The 18,517-nt window shown below is 51.0% G+C and overlaps 1 protein-coding gene across 1 annotated transcript in view; it reads right to left on the reverse strand.

Moving 5' to 3' along the window:
- Positions 1–13,329, reverse strand: part of LOC100903112 (uncharacterized) — a 44,423-nt gene extending 31,094 nt beyond the window's left edge. The window contains exon 1 of the mRNA XM_029110598.1: positions 12,318–13,329. Coding sequence (XP_028966431.1) covers positions 12,318–13,329 — 1,012 coding nt within the window. The remainder of the gene's footprint in view (positions 1–12,317) is intronic.
- Positions 13,330–18,517: the final 5,188 nt, after the last annotated feature.

Genomic DNA, 18,517 nt, shown 5'->3' on the forward strand with positions numbered 1-18,517 from the left:
ATGGAGATCGATACGGAGATTTCCGTCGACGATCAATGACGCTCCAGATAATCCAGTTCCGATCGCGCACGCATCCGGCGGCTGCCGCAAATGGTGTTTCCATCGAGTTCATCGTCGGCTGTGCGAGTTCCCGACCGATTCGATTCAATTACTCGACACCGCAGCTTTCTTGGTCGATAAATCGAAAGGATGTACTTGATTGAAATATGTCTCATTAATTCTCTCAGCCGTCGCGTCTTCATGGCCTCCCATCTACATGATACGGCAGATCGATGGATGACGGACCGATGGACTGAACGAATAAATGAGTAACCAGTAACAGCTCCGCCAACTCGAGTCGCGACCGCTCCCAGAAACACCTCCGGAGGTCTACGTGTTTGGTCATCGCCAGAATTATCGCTAATTCGCTCTTCTGTCTCGGATTCATTCCAATGTTCGGTGAGACTTCCGTCGGAATTTCCACTTCGATGCCAGTCTTCGAACGCCTTGTTCCAGCCCGCGGTCGGGGTCCGAGGGGGACGTCTCTGACTCCCTCTCGGAGATCTCCAGGGTACGAGAACCTTGGCGTTTCGATGTTTTGTTCAGGAGAAGATCCAGACCAACTTGATTTGTTCCCTTTCTTGGCTCGCGAATTCTCGGTCGTGTATCGCTCGGCATTCAGACTTGGCAGCCAAGAGTTGCCCAAAGTCTTCTTCTTCTCTTTTGTTCAGACATCATCTTTTCATCATTTGAGGGGGACATTAAATCTCATTAATCCTCTCGCGTATCTGACATTCGAGGACGGCGCAGCACCAATTGTAAGAGTGGAGTTTACGGCCCGGAGCGTGCGTTGATCTCCTATGCGAGGTCTGCGTGATGAGCGTTCCAACATTTTCCCGCTCCGGAGATGAGATTTCACGACAATCCGAGCTCAGATCGTTAGCGTAGGCCTTTGCGAGAGGCCGTTTACGTCGCCAGTGCTATCACAGACGATCGAGAAGCAATTTCGAGTATTTCGTGATTTCCCAGGATTGCAGTCAAGAGAGGTATCATTCGGAGAGAGTCAAGAGAGCTCAGTTAAAGACACGAGCTCATCCATGGAACGTCGACCCCCGCTTGTCTCCATGCAAGACTCTCGCGACGATTAACTCCAACTTCGGAGCGTCGGAAAACTTCCGCCCGAAAAGTATGGAATAAGGCTCTGGTGAGTGAGATTTTATGAGCTCCTCCGGAACAAGCAGCTCCGTTCCTGTCGACGTTCACACCGCCTGTGCCCGGTCGTTGTGTGGATAATCTTCGGTCTGGGGTCGAGATTCTTACCTGAGGAGAGAAATATGGCGTCAATTTAGAGATGATTCCGATTCCCTGAGACTCCTCAGGGAGAAAGAAATTATTAAAATTAAGAGATTGAGGTTTTCACGTCTCTCAGAGAACATTCCCTCAGATCACTGCGCGCAGCTCCCGCAGTCTGATTCATGAGCCCTCGCATCAAATATTCAAAGGAGTCATCCGAATTCCATCGAGGATATCGGTTCCCATTTTTCGGATCCTTATCCAGCCGACGATTCGAAGTCGCCCGCTCACGCCGGATTGCTCAACCACGATGTCCCGGGTCCTGAAATCATCGCCTCGAAATTGCAGGGTCACGAAGATAAATTATCACATTCTCCCAGTATCCACACGATTGACACAGTTTTGAGGTCTTTGTTCGTTACCCTCGCCACGATCATGTCATTCCCTTATCTTAGACACCAGACCTGGTGAATATGTCGCAATCTCGACGACAATCAGAAAAGTGACTCCGGTCTCCGGTCACGGAGCCTTGGCGCCACTTCGAAATATCCTCCGGATCGTGAATTGGTTGTCTGCCAGAAGATTCATCGGTGGCGGATGTGGATCGCTCCACGATCAGGGAGAGAATTTATTATGGAACACTCGACGTCGGGTTGAAGTGTTCATTGGGTTGAGGAGAAAATTGGAAAGGTCTGGGAGATCTATCTATAGGGAATGGTTCGTGGTAGCGACGGCGGCAGAAAAAAGCCATGGCGCAAGCCTTGCAGCATCCGGGGACCTGATGAGCGACCGAGCCCAAAGCAGTTTGTCTGGTCGGAATTCTTTTTCCTCGGCTGCATTCCGGAGTTCGTCTCCGTTCTCCTTGGGAGCGCGACCAGGCTGAGGACAAACGATGTGCAACAGACCAAACACCCGGAGAATCATTCCGATTCGGGCGATCGACGCCCTCCTGCCACGCTCGTCGCCCTCAGGAAACAATGCGAAGAATCCAACCGCGTTGCGAAAGTGAACATCATAGTCAGTCTCTGGAGCGAGGTCGCCGTCGATCTCTCGAGCTGATCAGCGAGGGCGATCCGGAGATTTATTCCCGATGAAGGTGGGATGGAATACTCGGAGGGAGTGAATTCAATGGATCTCTCGATGATTTGCAGCGACCGAATGCGATGTCGACAACTCTGCGTCCGCCGGCGCCTCGGAGAGAATAAGATAGACTTCCAGGGTTGGATAAAGTCAGATGACGGAGCCAAGGTACTACGTTCAACCTGTCACCGAGCCCGACTCAGACACGTCTTCGTTTCAGCCCAGAAGACCGAGAACTTGGAGAGATATTGTCTGACGGAACCATTTATGTGGGAGACGCGTCTCTTATCCGGCTCTCGACCGGACTCTGACCGTCCAGCATGAGAGGCTCAGACTGTATGAGGGTCGATATCCCCACTCAAACCTAATCGTTGCAGCAGAGATTCGTGGCTAAACCTCGATTCGCTTCTGATCTCGACCCGCAACGCGACCGAATCACCGAGACGATTCTTCTTCCGGGTTATGGGAGCTTCACAGACGCGCTCAGACCCTCCTTACAAAGTCAGTTCACGTAACGATGACGTTTGCCTACCGCGAAAGAGGGGGCTTCTTCTTTCGTCATGAACACGTGGCTAGTTCTCGCGACCTCATTCGGCTTTCTGGTCCAACAAGGAGAAAAACTGAGTACGGCCAGCTGAATACGAGGCCAGCAAGTCATTTTCGCAAGGATTCGATATCGCGAATGTACAAATATCGTTCAATTCAATGCATGTCTTGAGATACCATGGTTGCTTTCCAGATGCTGATAGCAAGGACCTGGGCGTCATCTCGCTCGGAGACTCTCATGGTGGACAACAAGTTTCACGCGAATTTTCTGGTTCTGACGGGCAGATCGAGACTCGCCCCCACAAAGTTCTCCCGACGATGTCAGGCGGCTTAAACGTTGTCGACTTTTCCGGCTGATTCCATCCCTTCTCCCCCACAAGCCGTTCTCTGACCGGGAGCATACTCCATAGGATAGCAAACGGCCCGCTCGTATGTGCGATCGCCGCGTCGTCGAAGTAGGTACATCGCACGTGGTTCTCGAAAGATTTTCCTCTTGAAATCGAAGTCTCATGAGCCGCTGCCTCGGTGCCTGCTGCTGACGATTTCTCCAACGAACTCGCGGATTGGTGATGCCATGAAGTCTCGGCTGAAAAACCCTTGACAAGATTCCTGGCGGACCGGCGCGAAGTCTTTCGGATAGCTCACTGCCATCTTCAGCAATGCCATGCACGCATTCGTTCAATGTATGAACCTGCGTGCGCTGTTGCTCGGAAGCATAGCTTCTGTCTATGACATTCATTCTTCCGCCCCTCTCCCTGCGGTCGCTGACGTTCTTCTTGCTGGCGCTGCTGAGCTTGTATCTGCGCTGGGCGAAACCGCAGCTACGGTCGCACCACGCGTGCAGCAGCCGCGACTAACCACGGCGAAGTCCGCTCGACTTGATAGAGTCGGCTTCGAAGCATATATCATGTCTCGAAGCGAGCGTTCGCTTCCGACTTGTGCATACGTTTGAGCGCGAGACGTATTAGAATGATTGCGGCCGAGCCTTTCGAGGAATCCGTCCAGCTTTTACATATATCCTCCACGCACACCGAGTTTCCGTCGCTGGAGCTTTCTTCCCTGCTGGGATGCTTTGTACGAGCGCTCGCATATCGCCTCGCAGGGCTAACCGAAACGTTTCAGGAAGTCCCTTGAGTGCGCTTGCATCCGACGTTCTCGCAGTTCTTGTTGTTGAGGTCCTCATTGTGTCTCAATGTTTGGCATGACCTGGTGAAAGATTCGCCACAGATGCTTCGGGCTCCGAGTAATAATTCCTGTGAGCCTTGTTGTTAAATTTCGACAGTGGACATAACTGCTTCTCACGTGTTCAACATCGCGATTCTCGGGAGTCTGCATTTTGGTTCCTCGGGATTTGCTCTACTCTATCCCAATCACCGCGCCGGCACGGAGGGAACGGACTCTCTCCTTGTAGCCCCCTAATTGAGCTCCCGGATTAATCATTACGGAGGGTTTCGAAATTTTCGTGTTTTTCTCCGATTCTGAAAAGCGGAAAATCGACGACATCGAACGGAGAAGCCCGGAGAATGGCTCCGAGATACCGGAAAAACTTCTCACGATCATCGCGATGCTTTTAAATCATTTGCGTGGAGCGAAGAGAACCTCGGAGCGAAAGCTTTCATTCTCAAGTGTTTTTCGCTTCAGGCCGAACGATCTTCTCTGACTTCTCTCCGCCGTTCGCTGACCATTTGTTGCAGCCGAGAAGGGGAAGAAAACTATCGAAAAAACCTATCGGAAGCTGCAATGCCGCTTTCATCGGATCGACGTCCGTCTGGACCGAGCAACGCTCAACAACGCGGACCGATACCAGTTGTTGGACTCCGAGTGATCGGACAGACGGCAGCGTTCCTGAAGGAGTGGCCGGCTATCCGATCTTCCGAGCGAATGGGCGAATGAACGAGCGGTCTTTGTCAAACAGAGTACGATTAATCGCTTGCTGATATGTCTCTTGATCGATGTGGGGAGGGTGACTCGAGCATTGTGCGATTACAATCTCTCTGAAAAGAACCCCATTCCGACGATGAGGACTTCATCATTCGACCCGTATCGATCCTACCGACTCGGGATGGTGCTGCTGTCGTGGTCATCGGGAACGACTTGAGATTCCGAATAACAGTATTGTTCACACGTCTCGCCGGTGTTGGCGCTTCCGATGAACAGCGAATGAGAGGCAGGACTGTGTCAGAGGCCTGACACCGGGATCCATATTTTCGGGGAATGAATGGCTCGGATGAAATCTCGAGGTTCGTGAGAGGGTCCCTTAAGTTCCTGCCCCGTCGAAGACTTATCAGAACAGAAATTCATGCTATTTTTCTCGCAAGCGTGACGGTGTATGGTCAAGCGAGAGTCGAGCGGCTGCACGTCGGGTATTGTCCCCGAATACTCTCCCTTGCTAGTGGATCCGAGACCTTGCGCTCTCCGCACAGCCAAAGCGTCGCGCCGCGAAGCGGCAAATATTCAAGGGGAAGAGCGGGAAAACTGATTGCGAGCCGTTCAGTCTAGGCTCCAGCCCCGGATGCCGCAACAGTCTAATCTAAACGAGGCGAACAATTTCGGCCTCGATAAGCTATCACGGAAACTACTCCGCGGGGTATCCCGGTTTTGGAATTCCGCGCTCCTTTCGCAGAAACCGTCCCTCCTCGCCGGTCAGCGGCTTCTCAACATAAACGGTGTTGTTTCAATCCACGAGCTTTCGTCACAGGTTTGGCAGTGAAATGCACTCGACTTCAATGACACGTGTTTGATTTTGAAAAGTTTCAATCGACACGGCGGAGAAGAGGCGGAGAAGCAGTTTCCAATCGACGCTTCGAGCGGTGCTGTTCGCCGCGTGGGCTTGATTTTAATAACAGCCAGAGATGACGCTTACGTCCAGCGGGGACACCATTTTAATCATAAAAAGTCTCTTGCGGCCGAACCCTTGGCGCAAGAGGCATCGAAAGGCGATCACGTGTTGTTTAAAATTACGGTCAAGCACTGGATACTTGTTTCCGAACCTCCGGACTTTGACATGTCCTATGCGATCCACATGAGGCATCTCGTCTTGCAGGACCGCGCAATTCGGTGTCTTGATTGAGTCTTTGAAATACCTAGGATTCCCGTCCGGAGTTCGTTACCCCACATGACGAAGGATCAGATTAAAGTCGATCCCCAGGCTCGCTTTCCGCTTTTTATCCACCTGCCAATCATCTGATGAACTCTTCCAATGACTATCGTCTGAATATCCGATGCTAATCCGATAGGGATGTTCATTCTTTCATCTCTTCGCATCCCGTGGTCAATCAATGAGTCTGATCGCCCTACTCATTCCAGCTGATCGTCGATAAGCCAAGACATTAGGCTACCGTCGCGTCTCGAAGCGGAATCGGGGATCTGAATCATGAGCCAATCGATTCTTCATGCGGAGTCATATATTATCGCACGGAAAAGTTTCGATTGTTCGGAATGCTCAATTGTTGCCGGAGGCGCTCTCAAATCTAACGGAGACCAATAATGACTCGTAAACTTATTTTTATGAGGTCATTTCTTCCGCCGTTTTGCTCACATGGATTGTCTATCATGCGTTCTGAGATTCCCTCCCTGTTTGCCGGTCGATCTGTCCGTTCGGCGTGGCTCCTTGCATGAGAATCGGACGAATGTGGAAGAAGCCCGGTCATTAAATCCGCCGATCTGACTTTCTCGACTGTCAGAATGACACCAATGCGTGTAGCCTCCGGCGATCTTCTGTTTTCTTTTTCTGCTGCCGGTCAAGATTTACCCGTTTGTGACTGTTATCCGACTGAGCTGACGGTGCAGATTCGCTCTTCATCTCGGGCATGACCAATAAAGCTCATGCTTTCAGCGATCAGAAGGGTTGAAATTTTTCATGGAGCCACTCTTCCTTCCTCGTCTTTTCCGCTAGCTGTCTCCTATAGCGTCATAGGAGCTTCATCACTTGGATCTGGCCACGGATGATTCCAGCACAATCCATGCAGTGGAAATTCAACGCTCACCATCCAATGGCAAGTATAAGGTCTGGAGGGACGGGCGTGAGATTCGCCGCGAATCGAAAGAGATTCTGGCGACATATTCTGGAGAGATTCTGGCGACCAGGGAGACATATACATCACAAAGCGCCCACTGGGACTGGGGAGCAGAAGTGAGGGGGAGATCTTCAGCTGGACCGACACAATAGCTGTTCCTATTCATGTGCCTCTGCTCGGCTTTCGTGGAGGACCTTCCTAGCCAGCGAGGCCAGAAACACCTAACCGCCGGGGAAGAACTCTCCCTCCAGCTTATTCGGGCAGAGTTTATGGCAGAGTCGCGATCTCCGAGCGGCGAAGATGACACTCTCAATATTTTGCCGGGTTCTGTCGGCGGGAAAGTCAACTGGGTTTTCTCAGACGGCGAGAGAATTCTGGAGACGGTCGATCGATCATGTCTCAGAGAAGCTGCTTTCGAACGTGTTACGGAAGTCAGTTGTGTGTCAATTAAAGTGAGAGCGGAGCCATGAGCTCCACAGCAACAGAGAGAGAGGAGGCGTGAAAATAGGGTGAGAAAAAGTGATGCTTATTTCGATCGTGCCATAGATGAACAACCGATAAAGATGACTTGGCAGTCGTCCAAACAAAATGGTGTTCCTTGTTCTCGCGATACGCGCAAGACTGTTGAGGGTGTCGATGTCGCCGGTGTCGGTGCTCTCTTTTTGCATACGCCGAGACTGTCATCAGAAACCCAAACAGATGCCCGGCATATGTATGCGTTTCACAACGAAAACATTGCGAACAATCGCAACGCGAGACGGCGTGCCCGATCGATGGCGCTTCATTCACACTGTGCCGACTGCCGTGTATATGGCTCCGCTGCGTGCTGGCGATGGTCTCCACCTCGCGCCTAGGCGTGGAGGCCAAGCGTGGTTCAATGCTCAGTCGAGGCTCCGACTTCTATACCTACGAAGAATAGAGAAAAATCATCGAATCGATTACGCGGTGGGGAGAGATTCCAGTCCGCCCCCCGACAAGATCAGATGCGGTCGCAGAACGAGAACCTCCGATAGTGTCTTCTTCTGTGTATTTTCTTCTATTACACAACGTTCGGTGGACTCTCGATGCGAATTTTCACTCCAACGGTCACGAAAACATCAATTACAATTAGTGCCGGAGTGAGGCCGGTTTCGAGCCTCCCCTTTGCATTTAAATGAAGCGGCGGATGCGCGCGGGAGCATCGTAGTCGCGATATAATGACTGTCCTTTACCTGTTCCGCCGATATCGACCACAGACAGCGGAACCAATCGTTTACGGTCGGCCTGATAAAGCACCGTCGAAGAGAGTCCTCTGCCGATTCGGAAAACAGCATGAGTTTCCAGATTGGGCGAGGGTTATGAAATTTCTCAAGGGTTACTCTCAGCCATGATCTTTTTTTTGCTCATGTATGTATGTCGAGCTTCCAGTCTTGAGCGAATTCCGAACCCCGAACGGAGGAATGCCCATTGCACCGAACAAGTGTAGACCAATAATTCGATTCGGGAGGGCCTTCCTAATATAATGAAAACGACCACATGACGTGGGGCATTGTGAACATCAATTATCTCGATTGGATGCCGTCATCAGCAACCGTAAACAGATGCATTAACCGTGTGTCACGAGAAGATAGCGTTCGCGCCATCGGTAGCAGTGAAAGAGACCATAAAAACTTATATGAGGCCATCTCGCCCATGAAGGCATTCATACGCAACGCAATTCCGATTGCCCTCGAGTGAAATAAAGCCTCCTCTCTCGGAACACTGGATACAGCAATCGTGAGCCGCATCCCCTGGCAGAGGAAGGAGAACACCCCCGCATTGTATCCTCAGATCTCTCGCGTTCTTGATGTCTCAGAATTGATTTAGCAATTGAACCTGGTCGTGAAAACTTCATACTCCTGTCAATGGCTGATACCGTCCCACGGATTTGAAGTGCTACTCGCGAGCCGCTAAATTTGTTCTGTCGAGAGGTGATAGCACCCTACTCGATGAGAGACTCCATAAATCATGCCTTGGCACCTTTGAATGACTCCCGGATTCTGATTGCCCGTGGCTGATGATAACTCAATGAAATATAAGCAAGAGTCGGGTTTGGGAATCGCCATGCGGCCGCCGCGAAGTCCGAAGCGCACCAGGTGAAGCGTTTTCCGATCACATGAAGATTAATGTCGAGAATTTTTCCTTCACCCTTCGGACGCACTTCCACACGGTGTTGAAAAAGATCTCGTTCGATTGGCGCTTTCTTCGGTAATTTCTTGTCTGCTCTGCCGTGGCCGGAATCCCACGATGTTCTCGGAGAGGGAATGCAGAAAAGAAATTGGCATCGAGCGAAATGAATTGTAGGAGCGCAGACCGTGTTCCGGAATTCGTCCCGAAAGAGAGGAATTCGGAAATCGGAGAGTTACATGGAATCCTCAAGTCCGGTGGAAGTTTGGAAGCCCTCCGGAGTTAGCGTACCGAGCGAAATTTAGCTTCACAAGCTCATGATTCATGATCACTCATTGCGAGATTGAACAATCGTTATCAGCAGATTCGATGGCATTCGTCATCTCTGACGCTCTCATCAATGAGTCTACTCGATGTCCGTCACCGGAGGCCTCGCTGCTGTCTCTTCTATACGAATCGTGCCAGTCGCAAGGGAGCAGAACCAGACAGAGAGACAGAGACGGTACCCAGACAAGGTTTCGATGGCGCGAGACCTGTCTCGTCGTTTGATCTCGACTCGGGAAATCTCCTGCGATCGTTCCCTCGATCTCTGTCCCGAGTCAGACAGGGAATGACTCGGGAGAGAACTTCCAGCCACACCTATGTACATGGCTCGTTCTCACTCGACGGCGAGCATCGGTAATTCATCCAAGTATTCGGGTTTGCTCCCGTCTTGGGGAATCAAGGGGCGGAGCATGGAATTCACTTGGGAGAGCCGAGGATAGTGGAATCGAATATTTTTCTTTCGATTCTGTGTAGAAAGGGAGCTGCTGGTCACTGACTTCGTCTTCCAGAGCCTGGTCTGGAGAAACACGGAGGAACAACTCGGGAGCAGGATGGAAGTCGTCAAAGTTTCAGGAGGAGCTCTGCCGCGCTCTATCCTGCTCGACTCCCAGTCGATGCCGATGTTCGAATAAAAACTTTCCGCTATCCCGGGAGATATCCTGGTAGCGTCAGAGATTGAAAACGACTCTATTCTCCGAGAACGGTACAAAGAAGTTCCTCGCTCTGATGCGGGGATACCGAAATACGTACTTGATCGGAAAATATCTGATCGTCCAGGACGAGAAGTAGGAATACCCTTAATCACAGAAAATAGACTTGCTCGATACATCTCTCCACGAAAATTAGAGACGAGGTTGCTGATCTGAACACTCGGGAAGCCCTTCCCTCAAACAATCGATCGCGATGAGGTCCCAGTTCGAGCTTCGTGGCCGTGGTAGCAGGGCCCACTGCTCCTCGAGAGCCGCAGAATTGTATTGCAGCCTCAGTGACATCGGGTCACACTCATTGGAGCCTTGACAGCAACTCTGTGGCTGCGATGGCAGACATGCAAAGACATTCCGAGAAGCAGGAACGAGACCCAGTCTATCCCTGGCGACAGCAGCGGCCATCAATTGGCGAAATGCGAATCGCAGATATCGGACCTCGGAGACTCTCTCCATCACCGAGTTTCGCCCCGCTCTGCTTAAGCGTATCGGATTGCGATTCCTGCGTTATCCGTTCCCCCCTGAATTCTTCTCCATCGAGGGTAAGCACTTCGAGAGCCGAGTCTGCATCGGCGCTCGAAATCTGTTCATTCCGTGGACGAGCCCATCTCAATCGTTCTCGGTCCGAGACGGATCTTACATCTCCGTGAGTAGCCTCGTCTGAACGTCTCGCAGCGGCAGCTTCCGTTTTCAGGCCTTTCGGTCTACAGCCCATCGGCTCCCGCTGGCGTCACCCAGAAGCAAGTTCCGTCGTTGGGGAGAATGATGGGAGGAATATCGATTTTTCGTTCGGAGTATTATAATAGTCGAGTCAATAAAGCGGTGTTGACGAATAAGGAAAATCGAAACTATTTGTGATTATGTCGTTTGACGGGCGAGCGCTTTTAAAACGAGAGATCGGGTCCCGACGCTATAGCCTCCTGGATTTGCCATTTCGGAGATAGAAATCGATGTCGACTCCGACGACTTAATCGGACTCCGCGGAAAATGGTAATGAACACTAGAGGCACAAAAGATCGACGGATCCGTTTCACGAGGCCAGCTTAACCATTTTGTTCGCGAAGAATAAACCGAAGCTGACCGGCGGCGGCGGAAAGAAATGAAAACCCGGTTTTTAGCGCCCGAGGCGATATTTTCTGGATCGAAGAATGGAACAGTGTTTGACGCACTGAGACATTGGTTAACGACGGAGGCATGGGCATCGCCGCCATAATCTAGCGCCGGCAACACTTCGTCGGCCGGAGTCAGGAACTGATTTGACTGAAACGCAGGTTTAAAGAAGCGTCTGCCGGCTCGCGAACGAAAGAGCGCAATCGATTCATTCAGTTTTTTAATGAGCACGGCCGGCGAAAAAGAGTTACGTTTGTCGGGCCGTACCCAGCTGCATATATCATGTTGCGATCGGCAGCGCACCACTCACCGGACGGAATCGACAGGTACATTGGAATCAGCCGTTCCTCCATTGCGCGTCCACCAGCGATTGTCGGTTCCGAATGATTATTGGTAGCACGATTTAATTAAGTTGGGAGCTTCGGATCGCATTTTCCGAGCTTGATGCAACAATGACAGAGTTCATGTTCCTATCAGACCGATTGTGAGTCGAGAGATCCCGTCGAAGCTCATTCCTCAAATTTGATACGAGTCCCTATTTGGGGCTAGTGCCCGATATATAATGAGGGAAGCAGCAGACACCGCATCGCGAGACGCCTTTCCCCTCGTGATTATGCTAATATTTGGTGCTCGTTCCCTCCATCCAAACTCGGCTCCCGTTCTGACGGGAGCGAAGTCCGGCAGCAATCATGAAAGAGATTCTCTAACGCACTAGGTAGCTCCTGACCGCCGGGGTGTGTTCTCTTGGGTCACGTCAATTTCTCGAGCTCCACTATAGGGGGTTCGAGACCACCCGACAGGGCGATATTTCGTCCTCCGGACACTTCTCGCTCTTCGGTACGCCGCTCGGATCCACCGCATCCCGGTGCGGGAACGTCCAACGGCTCTTGGAGAATCTATTGGGAGACTCGGATTCCGTTGTCGTCTCGAGTCGGAAGCTCTGTCTGTCGAGAAACACAGCTGTTGCGGGGCCCATGGGACGCAGGTGCCACCACATTCGAGCTCAATGCTCCTGGAAGCGACCGATCTCTACACAGGGCGGAAGACACAATCGCTAGTCGAGTCAAACGATGAGCGGGAAATTAAGAAAAAAAAATTTCCGAGCCGGGTTGGAGCTCACCTGAAGGGAAGATTTCCACTGTGTACTTGAACTGATTCCTGATCCGGAGAATGAGCAACGGGAAGGACCAGTAAATTCCGTAGACGAGAAAATGAATGAAGACGGCTATCGAACATATCACCCAGCCCCAGCCGCCTTCGGGATAGTAGTGCTGTCTGATGGTGCTGACTTTCGGCTTATCGAATGCAGCTAGCGATATTCCAGGCGGGATCACAATTCCTTTCAGCTCGGCTTCGCGTTGTTCCCGTCGAAGGATCTCGAGAACGCAGGACACACTTGGCGAGCGTCTGACGTTATCGTTGCTTTCAACTCCTTTCGAAACGTAGTACGGCGACGAAGGGTCGGCCGAGAACACCGACTGAGAGCGGTAGGTGCGTCCCGTCGCCTTATTGTTGAAAAATATTTGTGACGGTCGTTCGCTCGAATGATAAGAGCCCGACGACAGCTCATCTAAGAATTCCTCAATTTGCTTCTTGCTCACTTTCGGCGGTCTTTCTTGTCCGTTACGATCGGAGTTTGATGGATTCTTTTTCAGCGATGATTTCTGGACGACGGGGGCTTTCTGACCGACGCCGTTCTTGATAGACATTTTCCGCTCGTCCTCCCATTCTGAATCCGAGGTCGGCAGTCTTGTCTTCTGCGTGAGGTTCGATTCGTTGCTACTTTTCCCCGATAGAATAGATCGAGTGAAATGAAAACTGGATCCTTGCAATGGGGTGCGGGCCTCTTCTTCCGACGTGGACGAATCCACTCTCCGGGCCGGCATTTTGAACAGCCGAAGTTTTCGGAAGAACTTCCTCCGCGGATGCTCGGGGGAGCTCGCTCCCGTGTCATGGAATCGAACGACTTCATCGGGCGAGTCGCGAACGTCACCGTCGGTGTCGTCGACCGTCGGCTGACGACGTAGAGGGGCTCGTTTCGGGGGGCTTCCGACGACATCCACGCTTACTGATTTCGACGGCGGAGCGGAGGCTTCCATATCGTCGATGAACGGAATTCGCTGATGTGGCATGGTCGCACGCTAGGACAGCAACGCATGTCCGTACCTTTCCTGATTTCAATTCACATCATCAGAACTCAAACGATCCCGCGAGCGGCCAGAGATCCGGGCGCGCTTCTCAAACTGCTAGGAGTGTGGCCGGCTGGGTGGGCGATTGTTCAAAGTCGGGCGGCACTGCCGAATATTGGTCCCATCCGATTGCACTTTGGGTCTGGGCGGGCAGCGATCGTCGATGAACAGTTTCACGCACTTAATCTCACTTCACGAACGCAACCCCGGGCTCAAGATCCAGTTTTCTGTCAATTCGCTTTAATCGTTGACGTCGTTCCCGGTGATGGCAACCACGGAAGGTGCACGCTCGGACCGAGTCCTTCCCGATGGTCAGAACATACTACAAAAGGAGAGGATTCGCCGCTCTTTCCACCGGTGTGGCCGGCCACTGATCGGCACAAATGCGAATATGACTGATATCGGATACGCAGCTCTACCGATCAGAGATAGTTCTCAACTATTGACTGTCATGGTCACACTGTGGACTCCGCGCGATTCGACCGGCTTCTCTGGACACTCCACGAGGCTGTGTTGACTCTCGTCGTGGAAAGGGAGATCAGAGAGGGTCTCAGAGGAAAGCGTCGGTTTCACTGGCACTCTGTCGCGGGAAAATGCGTTGGTCGAAAGAGGGGTCGCCCTGTTATCGTACGGATTCATCGGCGGAACAAGATCGTGAATACACAATTACCACATACTTCCATTATCTCCCATGGCTCGATCAATACAGCTGGATGAGAGAATCTGTCTGAATCCGGATTTGCAGAGCTTCTGTTCTCGAGCTGAAGATTCCGCGATCGGGGCGGAGCATTGGGTGGGTGAAGAACGAAGGAGCAGGGAAAACAACGAAGTGACGAGCAGAGACTTCTTGTCCGAGGATAGAGGAAGTCGCGAGGTTTCGACTCCGCGTGAATGTTTTCAGGTGCTTATGCGCATCGGGCAGCCCGAAGAGATGCTGCCCCTCCTTTGTACGAAGGAGCGGCAACGGCTCCTGAGTGAAACTCACGAGTGGAAGACACGGAGAGTGACGCACGTTCCAAGTTTCCAAAAACGCCTCAGCCCCTCGGCTGTCAGTGAGTATTCTTCCCGTGGACCCGAGGAGAATTGCTCCAAGTCAACAGTCTCATCCTCCTCGAAAGCAAAGGGCGGAAGAGGGATGCTTCGGAGCCATGGAGATGAGGGTCCTCATCTCGCGACGAGTCTAGTGTATTGAACGCTCTCAACAAATTCTGACAGCAGAACGAGAGACCCATGGTTTCAAGATCGTAATTAAATTCACTACACGATTCGATCGAATTCCTGAGGGGACGAGCACCGCGACAACAGCTGTCAAGGCGATTCGGAAGGAATATCCTCTTCTTACTTCCATGCTCATCAATGACGGCAATCCCTCACGATAACCTGATCGAAACCTGAGAAATCGCTCCCGTACTCAGGGACGGCGAGCTTCGGGTTTGGGCGGCGAGAGGGCTCGAGAAGGACATCCACCTCATATTATCTTCGGTCCACGTTTCTTGTACAATGCAGTTCATCGATTTAGTAACCGTTGTTCCAAGAGTGAGTGTAATAAATGTGTGGAGCGACGCTGATGACCAGCTTGTCCCGAACCCTTATTAGAGTGGGAAAATGGGGAGGCGGTTGTTTTCTTTGATTATACACTCTATTTCATTTCCCATGTTGATTCAAGCGCTACGAGTGGTTCCGTATGAATGATTGGGTATTGTCGACTCGATAATGAAGAAAATGAGCTTGCATTGATATCATGGGGGGAATGCTCCTATTCAATTATGGAGCCGCCTCGAGGAGATCCTCATGGGCTGCCCGCGAAAGTCGCTCCGAAAGTAGAATTTCGAGAAAAGCTGTACCGAGGAGATTTGATGTCGCTCTAGCATCGATTTCGTGATCAAAAAGGAAAAGTCGTCGACGATAACTTGGAAACTTCGGTATGCGGTGCCGGAACGTCGTTTATCATGTGGACTCGAGAAGAGCATCAGCAAATAGATAATGGGTGTAGCGACAAATCCCTTATTCTACCTGCGAGCTGATCGAAGAAGGAACATGAATCCACCGCGGACCAGAAAATAGTGCAAATCTGAACGAGCTGAAAATGACACCGATCGTGTAAGCTCCACCTCTCCAGGCGAATCGATGTCTACTGATAGGCTTCGCTCCGCCGGATCATCTTTCATGTGATCATCAACTGCATCCCTATATGAACATAGTTTGACGTTTCCGAGAACTACCGAGCTCGCAACTGACTCTTCATCCATTCCGAGGCGACCGCCTTCATTAATCCGTGCGTCCCCAACTGTGTTTATGAAGTCTGTGTACCTGCCTGGGTATAGATTGACAAGTCCATCAGAATGATGTGAATTAAATGTCTGGGTTCCTAGTTATGGTCTCATCAGCCCGCAGTTATCATGCGGGCTCCCGATCGGGTCGATTGGATTGCAACATTCATTCCGAAAACTGCAAGCTGTCGTATTATCCGTCGATACAGACGCTACTCCTGAATACCGAGACCGAAAAACTTGCGATCGGACATCGGTATATTGAATCAGATGAGTACGAGCAGACGAAACACACCGTCTATCTCGAACAACGGCCACCGACAAGTTTTCCCGCCGAAGTCCGAGGGCTCCTACCAGCGGAAAACCTTCATTGGGAAGTTGATTGTCCCTCATCGACTTCTGACAACGGGTGGCAGCCATTTTCAATGGGAGTCTTGTGACAGTCCGCTAAAATCTTATTGTAGAATCTATTAAGCGGAACTTCCTCACAATTGGAGGGAGCTGCGCAGGGGACGATATGATTTCCTACGATAAACGCACTCGCTGAAGACATCAATCGGTGTGGGCGATAGCGGCGATCTTGTGGTCCCACGCGCCCAGTCTTGATCGTCAAGTGACAGGGCGATCGCACCACTTACAGACCGATCTGTGTATCTGACGTCCTGTACAGAGTTTTCACAAAAATATTGGGGAAACACATACAACAATGGGCGGAAGATACGGAACAGCTCTCGGAGATGCAGAATGGGTTCAGAAAAGACCGCCGGGGCGAGGATAACATTTTTATCCTAACATCCGCGATAGAAATCGCAAGAGCACAAAAGACGGGCCTGATTTGCGTGTTTCTGGACGCCACAAAAGCATACGATCGAATAGATCGAAGGAAACTGTGGCAAACATTGGAGGAGAGAGGCATGAGTCCGTCAATAATCGAACTCTTGAAACACCTGTACGAGGAAACCTGTATCTTCGTACGACACGGTGAGTACACCTCGGAGGAAGTATCCATCCATATTGGACTTCGGCAAGGGTGTCCCCTATCTCCCATCCTCTTCAGCCTATACATCGCAGACCTCGAAAAACAGCTCCTGGAAACGGGACTGGGGTTCAGATTTGCGAAAAAGGGCAATTTCTGGGATGTAAAGGAGAACAAATTCTTTACGATCCCCGGACTACTCTTTGCTGACGACCTATGTCTGATGGCAAACAAGATCGGCGATATGAGAGCTCTTCTGGAGATAACATCCAAGTTTGGCGACAACGGTCCATCAAATTCAATCCCCAGAAGAGCGGAGTGATAGTCTTCTCTCGACCGCCCTCAACACATATGCACGATCAGGGCCTCACGATACAGGGGAGGCAGATCCCAGAAGTAGAATCCTACAAATATCTGGGAATCGAGTTATCGGCCGAAAGGGACTACCTATCACAACACTGGGAGAAGGTAACCAGGACGGCGAACAAGGCAATCCAAAGACTCAACGCGAGAACGTTATGGAGCTTCAATAGATTCGAAGTATCCAAAATTCTCTGGAAAGCCACGGCAGTACCGCAACTAACCTATTGCAACGCAACAATAACTATGCCGAAGAGACTGAGAAACCTTATCGAAGTCAGGCAGAGAGATGCGGGAAGGTGGGCCCTCGGCATACCACACTCCACAATTTCGAAGGAGTTTATCGAAGGCGAACTCGGATGGAGTTCCTTCGAGGCAAGAGAGGCCACGAGCAAAACGATGTATTTCGAGAGAGTGAAACATATGGACCAAAAACGCTGGCCCAGACGTATCCTCACTGCCATAGAGTTGACCAAAGCTAGGGTAACTGCAGTAGAGAGACTCAAAAAATTGAGAATGCAGTTCGGCCTGGAGCAACTCGAGCCCCCGAATAGTACATCCGGACAAAAATGTGGAACGTATTTCGCAAAGAGCTCAAAGCAAGGGTGCGGAAAAAACTGGATGACTTATGGCGACAGAACATGGTCACCAAAACCACATTACGTATATATCGACAATTCAAAGACAAAAGGGGTCTTGAGAGGAATATATACGACAACACGCGAGGCAGCCGACTCTTGGCGCTTGCAAGAGCAGGAATGCTCAACACCAGGAGTCGACAACATGCCCGAGACCCTTCGATCGACGAAAGCTGCCCCAAATGCGGAGCCCCAGAGACAGACACCCACATCGTTCTGGAATGCGAGGAAGGAAGATTCGACCCACAAGAATATTCGCACCGACTTGGACTTCACCCTGGTACTACCGCGAATGATCTAAGGAAGACGAAAAATATCTTGACGAAGTGGGCGGATGAATGATCTGTGAATGCAAAAAAATTCACCCCTGAAATGAAAGGGACCATATATATACGCATATGGAAGATCGAAATAAAATCAATCATCAATCAATCAAATACCTCCCTCAGTGCACCGATGTGACGATGAGTCAAATGATCGAGCTGGGAATCCCCCGTTTACGCAGAGCTTCCTATCGTCGACGCTCTTAATCGCTTCCCCTTATTCCTGACTCACCGTGCATTCAAGAAAGAGTATTTGAAACCCACTCGAATCGTCCCGCCTTGACACAGAGATCAGACATTCGCGCGGATGTCTATCATCCCCAAGAGGATACCGAGGTCTTTTCGGCTCAGGTGGATCCGACCTAATCCGATTTAAATATGGTACTTACCTATCTCTAAAATTATTATACTACATACTAAACTATACTAATTTATGAATCGCGGTGGGCGCTCTTCGATTGTGGTACACGGAGCATGGAGCATGTGATTATGCAAGGGATATCATCCTCAAGTGCTAGCCGGTAGTAGGCAATCAGAAGGACAAGATCGAGTTGTAGCCAACCA

Source organism: Galendromus occidentalis, unplaced genomic scaffold, assembly GCF_000255335.2.
Source record: "Galendromus occidentalis unplaced genomic scaffold, Mocc_1.1 scf7180000076870, whole genome shotgun sequence".
Classification (NCBI taxonomy): domain Eukaryota; kingdom Metazoa; phylum Arthropoda; class Arachnida; order Mesostigmata; family Phytoseiidae; genus Galendromus; species Galendromus occidentalis.